The 8,208-nt window shown below is 46.9% G+C and overlaps 1 protein-coding gene across 6 annotated transcripts in view; it reads right to left on the bottom strand.

Annotated features, from left to right (window-relative positions):
* Positions 1-1,204: 1,204 nt before the first annotated feature.
* Positions 1,205-8,208, bottom strand: part of ccser2a (coiled-coil serine-rich protein 2a) — a 31,187-nt gene continuing 24,183 nt past the window's right edge. For 2 of the 6 annotated variants that reach the window (XM_019860358.1, XM_019860360.1), the window contains exons 10-12: positions 7,505-7,589; positions 5,491-5,530; positions 1,873-2,037 (exon numbers count right to left, since the gene is read on the bottom strand). In XM_019860358.1, coding sequence (XP_019715917.1) covers positions 1,986-2,037; positions 5,491-5,530; positions 7,505-7,589 — 177 coding nt within the window. In that variant the 3' untranslated portion in view covers positions 1,873-1,985. Of the gene's footprint in view, positions 2,038-5,490; positions 5,531-7,504; positions 7,590-8,208 lie in introns of all 6 variants that reach the window. The other 4 variants (XM_019860359.1, XM_019860361.1, XM_019860356.1 and 1 more) reach the window with 2 other exon arrangements.

Raw genomic sequence — 8,208 nt, 5'->3', positions numbered from 1 at the left:
AGCCTATCCGAGCTGTCTTTGCGGTACACCCTGAACTGGTCGCCAGCCAATCGCAAGGCACACATAGACCAACAACCGTTCGTGCTCACACTCACACCAAGGGACAATTTGGAGTGTTCTATTAACCTGCCATGCCTGTTTTTTGAAAGTGGGAGTAAACAGGATTACCCGGAGAAAAGCCACGCAGGCACAGCTAGAACATGCAAACTCTACACAGGAAGGCCGAAGCCGGAATCGAACCCTGCACCTCTGCACTGTGAGGCGGATGTGCTAACCAGTTGTCCGCCACAGGGGATATCATATTTAAAAATTTAAAAAAAAAAACAAAAAACTGAAACTGCTTTCCACTGCCCTGCGCTTGACTGGCAACCAACTGGATCGACTCCAGCTCACCCGCCTCCCAGATGAGGACAATGGCCATCCAAAACGGATGGATGGATGTCTTTGTAAAGCAGAACAGGCCTTGTATTGGATCTCATTAATGGCTTTATAGTGCTGCTGTCTTGCACTTGGCGTTTACACGCACGCACACACACACACACACACACACACACGCACACACACGCACGAGTTCTTTTTGCAAGACAGCTTTGTCTCTCACACCTAATCCACCTTTTCTGCCATGACTCACTTTCTGCGGCACAACTTGTTTTTAAGCCGCCACGCTCCACCTCCCGGGGCCCTTCAGCGACACTGTAAAGGTCGCGTCTGCGCCACCTTTGAAACGGTGCGCGCCGCCATGGACCGCAGGGCGCGGCCGCGTGAGGGCGAGCAAATATTGTGTCGTCGTGAACTGAGCAAGTGGGACAAAGACGGCAGAAGGGTCGAAAAGTGACTTTTGCGAATGGGACACTGGCACCTGCTGAACCGGGGAACTTTTGTCCTCCTGTCACTCATGCATTTCTCTTTCCGTAATGTTCAAAGCTGACACAAGATGGCGCCAAAGCCCAGGCTAATAGGAAAGTAGAAATCGGTGTCACGCCTAATGTTGTAAAATGAGTTGAAAGCGATATTTAAAGTGTTTCAGGATCAAACTTTGGGCTACACTTATGGCTTGAACTATGAAGCAATGACAAAACTTTTAGGAGGGGAGACTCAAGTACTTGTGTTCTTCACTGTAGTGCGTCCCAAATCTTTGCAAATACTGTCATTATTTCAACGATATAATCAAATAAATACATGCATGTATATGTCATTCGTATTCTCCGAATGTTTTAATACTTACAACCTATTTTTTAATGAGCAATTATTATTTTTTTTAAAAAACGGAATAAATACGTTGATGATCCATCAAAGAACAGAGTCCTACTTTGCCCACCCCTGTGCTCACCGTTTGTAAAAGTGACATGTATACAGACTTACAGGCTGTGGAGTTGAGTTGTCTTGCTACATATTCTACATATTCGGTGGGGCAGCCTCTTCTCCTATTTTGGTTCGACGTGCGGCATGACGCTTTCCTCAAGGAACCTTTGGCTTGGGGAGGCACAAGCGCCCTGAAGGGCCGATCATCTTGGCCGTCTCCTGGAGCGATCCCCGGTTGGCGTTCTGCGGGTTAGCGTCACCGTGAAGATCGCCGGGGGGTTCCGAGATCCCGCAAGGCAGAAGTGGCGAGGCGCGACAAGGGCCGGGGAGTTGCTGCCGGGGGCCGACGTGAAAGCAAGGGAGGCCTCTGGACGGAGGGGGCAGCTGCCTGCTCCTGCTGGCCAACGGCTTTAAGGACGACGACTGTCTGAGCGGCCGGACAGCGGGATGTGACGTGCCCTCGCCGTGAACGGACGCGGCAGCAACCGGGTCACGCGATGCGGCCGCGGGGGCCCGCCGCTCACGCCGGAGCCCTGAGCTTGGACACTGAATGCCGCGGCGGTGACTCAGCTGCGGCGGGTCCGCCGGCGCTGACGCGTCTGACGCAGGGCCATCAAGAGGAGCGTCAAAATAGGCCCCCGCGTCCCTCGTCGGGTCACTGTGGTCCTCGGTGGGGAGAGTTTTTACCGGTTTTCCCGGGCGGAAACGCTCGGTGAGGTTGAAAGGTATTTGAAGCTGCAGGAGAGAGCAAAGAAAAATCCAAAAGGATTAAAAAATGAGCATAAAATAGTTATGAAACAGCCTAATGAGGCAGACTTGGAGATGTCTTATGATGATGCTCCAGAAATGACTTTTTTTTTTTTTTTGTTTTGTTTGATGTCACGCAGTCATTTGAATATTTTTGCAGCTGCAAAAGGAAATACGGAATCAAAAAGTCTCCATTTCTTTGACTTGTTTATTTGCTCCAAACATCGCAGTGCGTTTGCGCTGCCAGTCACCAAACTATTCCTGGAACGGGAGAGACAAAGTCACAGAGGAAGCCCTGATTCAGCACTCGGAGGAGAATAACCTTGCCGGGTGAGCGGATGGATTCACGTCTTTTGAGGCGCTTTGTGGCGAGCCGCTTCAGACCAATTCAGAGGAGCGCCAAGGCGCCTGTGTCACGAACTGCCGAGACACTTTCTCAGGGGAGAATATGTCAGGAGAGCCACAAAGCACCATGGGAGTACCACTGACTTTTTTGGCACTATTTGAATGGGCCCCAGCATGAAATCTGCTATATGGCCAAAGACAACTTTGCAAAGAAACGTGTCCAATGGTTCTCAAGTATCTCAGAACTGATTCACTGGACAAAATCAAATGCACAACATTTTTAGATATGCGAGATGTTGGTTAGTAAACAGTGACGTAAGGAGTGCTGTGCAAAACGACTGCGTCAATCAACACCACTCGTGACCGACCGAAAGGAAATGTTTGGCCATCTGTTTTTTGTTTTTTCAAGCTCTGTGATTGTGAAGGAAGACCGAATGAGAAATTAGTAGTGACATTTTTTCCACAGTGAATCCTTCAAATGTTCATTGGACTTTGACACAGTGCTCGGACTTGGGCAAAAGCTGCTTGGCCATTTAGCAATTCGCCCAAAATGGCCGCTTCAAACTAAAATGGCCGACTTCCGGTTACAATAGTTGTGTCCATTCGTGAAACTGGTGTCAGGGGCGAGTCCCTCCCCCCTTCCGCCTCCTCAACTTTTCATTAAAATAGTGCTCACTGTATCGGTCCTGCACACCCAAATATGGTCATGATTAGGGAAACGCCAACGCTAGTGGTAGCCTGTAACGCACGCAGTATAATGTTGTTGTATATAATTATCAAAACAAGATGGAGAATAGATATATGATGCAGACTTCTTGATTTGATCATGATTTCGCAATTCCGGTTGAACAGCTTGTTTATTTGTCACTTTAACAACGTCACGGCCCAGCGCGAGCGCAATTCAAGCGGGCTCTAATGATTAACCTGTAAAGCGCCACGCTGGACCTCGCGACTCGGTCGGCCCACCGCATTCCCACCAGACACTTGGCGCTATGAGGTAACTGTGACCTTCTCGCAAGTGCTCCGGCAGGCCGGAAGGAAGCCGAGGAGGTTTATTAGATCAATCCAGTCAACAAGAGGCGACGGCGCAGGCGCTCGGGCAAGAATAAAAGCAAGCATTGCATCATCCGCGCAAAAATACAGCTTCCCGATGACCCGTGACCCCACCGCGAGGATGAAAGCCTACTAGTTGTGTTCGGGGGCGGAGGGGGGAATTCTTTTAAGGCATGAGCGCTTTATTTACACGATGAGTCCGAATCCGCCTGAAGCTTTCTCGAGCTATTAACAACGCGAAGTGTGTTTGAGCACAGTCATTTCTTTAGGACGTGTGAAGATGTGAGATTGTGTGCTGGTCAGCCTACTGCCTTCTGTTTCTATGCGTCACAGCTCACATGCCGGCTCTGGATATCCGAAACCACAGCACCATCTCCTGGTAAACCGGCACGCATCCGGTTGAAAAAATAAACGTCTGCTTTCTGCTCATCTGCATTTCATTGCACATCTGCAGCGAGCAACAAAACTCGCTTGGATTGGTCAAAGCAGCCGAGTCTATGTTCACAACTGCCGGTACAAAAAGAGAAGAATGTCCAGTTTTGATTGAAAGTCTCCCGGGAGATTTTCATCCAGCAATATGTTGTCATGTTGTGATGGCAACTCTCATCCTTTGCATCACAAAGGAAGAGAGTTTTTCCGATTTTGTCCGTCTCACAGTATTTTGCGTGGATGTCTGCTGATGACCAAGATTACACTAAAGGAAAACGAACTCAAACTAAAATTGAAAAAATATTTTGGTTCATAAAATAAAATTTAAAGGAGACTTATGAAACTAACTTAAAGGATAATTATAGCAAAAAATATCCTTGTTTATGTCCTTTTAATTAATATCATATATTTTGATGTTGAATGAATCAATAAAGTAAGTATGTCAGTAACAGCTGTTTGGGAATTTTTGCATTTTACGCTATGACACAATATTCTTTTCTTGTTTTTTTTTTAATTCTTCTATTACAAAAAAAAAAAACTACAGTAACATAAAAAAAATTTTTTTTTTTTGGGGGGAGGGGGGTGTAAAGTTGAGTGGCCATCTTGCCAAAGACGTGACATCATTTGACGCATCTGGCGCCCATTGTGGCCGCTCTCATCTGCCTTTTTGAATCTCTTCTGACAGAATTACGGCCGATCGGATTTTAATTCAATATTCCCCGTTTCGTCACCGCCAGAGGAGGAGTGTCATGGCGGCACATCACCATCATACAAAGTAGCTAATATGGCGCCGCTCTTAATTCCGAGTCAGGTGAGGCCGCCACGTCGCTGATACGTGGTTGTGAAAATGGTGATTTGGATGCCGGACCACAACGCTCGCTTTAGTCTTGGAAAAACGGCATCAGCAAAGTGGAGAACACACAGAAATGGAGAACAAAACCCACTGGGGGGAGATTAAGGCATGCATGCAGTGTTTGACTTCATTCAATGACATGGAAGAAATCAATTTAAAGCATCATAACAGGGGATCCTCTGCTTCAAGTCTTTTTTTTTTTTATGCCGTTAATTATTTACTGTAATCATGACTTTACTTTTGTGTTAGTGTAGGTTAGTGACAGACAACGTTTTGTCCATATTTTGATTCGGTTGTAAACTGAGGACCCCCCGATGTGGACAAAAGTCTTGGGACACACATTTTGGTTGACCAAAGCAATGGTGGGAAAAAAAAGCACTTTTCTGTTCCAAGTTGAAAGCATTCTCGGGAAAACTTTGGTGTCGAAACACTCATCAAACGCCTATTGGATAAATACAAAAATGTTCCACACACCCAGCGACATTTTGAAGAAAGCACATTACACGCTTCCACGAGCTGCAACTCCGACTTCTATTTGCACTTCCATGAGGCGCGATGGTGTCCCAAAACTTTTTCCTGGTTATAAACTTAAAGTACCAAGCGGTCCTTACACACCACGAGAAGAAATAAAAATTGCTCCTGAACTGAAACACTCCCATTGGAAGCCAACCAAAGGCATGCAGATGAAGGAGGGCATGCTTCACGATAATGGCCGACGGTTAAGACGTTGGAGAGAGAACAAGAGAGAGGTTCTACTGTACCATGCCCGGTCAGTGAAGTACTGCACTAGGTGCTCCACTCCTTTGCCACAGTCATTATGTGTGGGCAGGCCCGAGTTAAGAGGGGAAGATGAGGAGAGGAGGCGTTAGAAGATGAAGGAGCCCCGAGAGAAGAGAGAGGAAGGGGGCAGAGACTTGCTGCGGTTGGAACAAATTCAAGATCTACTTCACGCGTATGGAGAAGATCAACAAAGAGGCACGTTAAAGCAAATGTACTGTCTAAAGCGTCTTATTCTATTCTAGATGATAAAGTGGATTAAAAAAAAATGTTTGGTCTTAGCTTTTAGTGGGGGTCAAAAGCTTGCTGTGGTTGCGAATTTGCCTTTTTACGTGAACACAACGGATCAATCAACAAGTGGAGGTTTCACACAAAGATAGCATTTAGCCCTGTAGCTAAATCCGATGCAGAGTATCTCCATTTTTAGGGGTTCTGAACTGCTGCAAGTCCGATCTAATGCAGACGTCTATTGGGGGGCTTTATTTATTTATTATTCATTCTATTTGTACACATTATTGACCCTTTCGGGGACAGCGGTTACGACAGTGGACAGCTTATTGTGTGATCAGGTTACAGGGTGCACAAAGGGGTTAATCATGATCAGTACAGTGAAGTAGCGGTGAGCGTGAGATAAACGTAACTGCACACAACAACGCGGCGTGCGATCACACCTCGGCATCTAGTGGAAGGCTCATCGTTGCGAAAGGCGCTTCTGCAAAAAGTCTCTGTTACAGCGTAGGGAACTCGTTAAAAGCATGCGGTCATCTGAGAAACTGCTGATCTTGTTCGCAACAGAGTTCAAATGGGCTCAGTAGTTACAATATATCCACAATCTTCGATTCGATACGGTTGGGCACACCGGTGCTTTCGTTACTTTGAAGAAACTGACAAATAGTGACTAAGATTGGTGCCGTGTTGTTCTGGATGGCCTCGTCCACATGTCTTGAGATCTCACATTTGGGGTAGGGAACTCGTTAAAAGCATGCGGTCATCTGAGAGACTGCTGATCTTGTTAGCAACAGAGTTCAAATGGGCTCAGTAGTGGCAATATATCCAAAATCTTCGATTCGATTCGGTTGGGCACACCGGTGCTTTCGTTACTTTGAAGAAACTGACAAATAGTGACTAAGATTGGTGCCGTGTTGTTCTGGATGGCCTCGTGTATCGAGAGCTCACATTTGGACACTTACAAGTCACATATTGAAATCATTCGGAGGCATGGGGCACAAAATGGCGGCGATGCTAACATCGGTGAAGGCCATATTTATGTGAAAGCAGACACTTCAAGCGCTTGTATTTTTGGATTTCAAATCCAGGGAAACCGTGACTTGATTTCAGGAAGTTTCACTGCTTTCCACCTCTTTTCTCCCACTTGCGAGCGCATTCCACTCCCACCGGTGTTGGGAGAATGAATGCAGCAAGCGTGCATTTGTGAGGAAAAAAAAAAAAATCTCAAGAGCACTCGACGATGCTGAAATAAGCTGAGGTGTTCAAACAATGTGCCGCATTTATTTCACCTTTCCTCTTGATTGAAAAGAGCACGGCGTGGGTTCGATGCTTTTCTTCCATTTTTTTTCTTTACCTGCTCACACGTTCATTTCCTGCCACCTATTTTTCTGTTGTTGATCTCCTGATCAGCACTGCATCATCATCGCAGCTTACAATGCATGGCTTGTTTTGTTCGGATTCACTGACGGCTGAGTGCACCGTTCCTAAGTAGGTGTTCAGCAACTGATGATAATTCCTGCTATACAAAGGACATTATGCTCCATAACAGAATAACTGAGAACCGCAGGACCGGGGGGGGGGAGTGTGTTCGGGGAAAAGAGGATGCGGTGTAACACAAAACAATATCCGTGTGCGGTTCAACCCCAAAGTAAAAAGCCTTGAAATTGCACGAGATGACGTTGGGCTTTTAAATTGGTGTAAGTAGTCCTTATGAAAAAAAACCACCAAAAAAAAATGGCAAAAAGGCAGGAAAGCGTGTTAGTGACTCACTCTGTCTGCGCTGGGGCATGCCGGCACAGGTCAAGGCCTGGGGCGGCGCCTGCCACGGGGGCGGCGAGGGGGTGGGCAGCACACCCTACGCAGAGAGAAAATACACAGGACAAAAAGGCATGACGAACCGCAACACGCGCACACACACACACACGCCCGCAGAAGCTCCCGTGTGAAATCTATGGCAGGAAGATGAACAAAGCCCACCGACACATACGGGCAAATATAAAAGTGTCACGCCGCGTCTGGAAAAACATTTCCTCTGACAAAGTGAAATATTCACATTTCCGTCCACAGGTGTGTGACACCTGCCAACCTGACAGCTGACGTGACAGCTTTTACAAGCTCAGACAGCAAGTGGAGACATACTTTAGCCTTCGTGTATGTCCTTCTACTGTGTGTGCGTGTGCGTATGCGTGTGTGTGTGTGTGTGTGTGTGTGTGTGTGTGTGTGTGTGCAGGTTTAAGTTAATGAGCGCAAGAAGCTTACACATGCGCGCACACACACACTGTCTTGCGGCAGCACCATCAACAAGCGGGCAGCGAGTAAGCTCTGCGCAGGAATCTCGCGTAAGATTTTTCTTTTGGCAGAGACAAAAGACGAAAGCATCCTCATTTTCAGAAAAAGGTCAAGTATGTTAAACTCACGAGATTAAATTGACATTGACATGTCATGGCTAGAGCTCGCCACTCATCGCAAGTCTG

Source organism: Hippocampus comes, unplaced genomic scaffold (genome assembly GCF_001891065.2).
Source record: "Hippocampus comes isolate QL1 unplaced genomic scaffold, H_comes_QL1_v1.1 scaffold39, whole genome shotgun sequence".
Lineage (NCBI taxonomy): Eukaryota > Metazoa > Chordata > Actinopteri > Syngnathiformes > Syngnathidae > Hippocampus > Hippocampus comes.
Note: the sequence above shows the minus strand (reverse complement) of the source record. Positions and strands in the feature narration are given on the sequence as shown.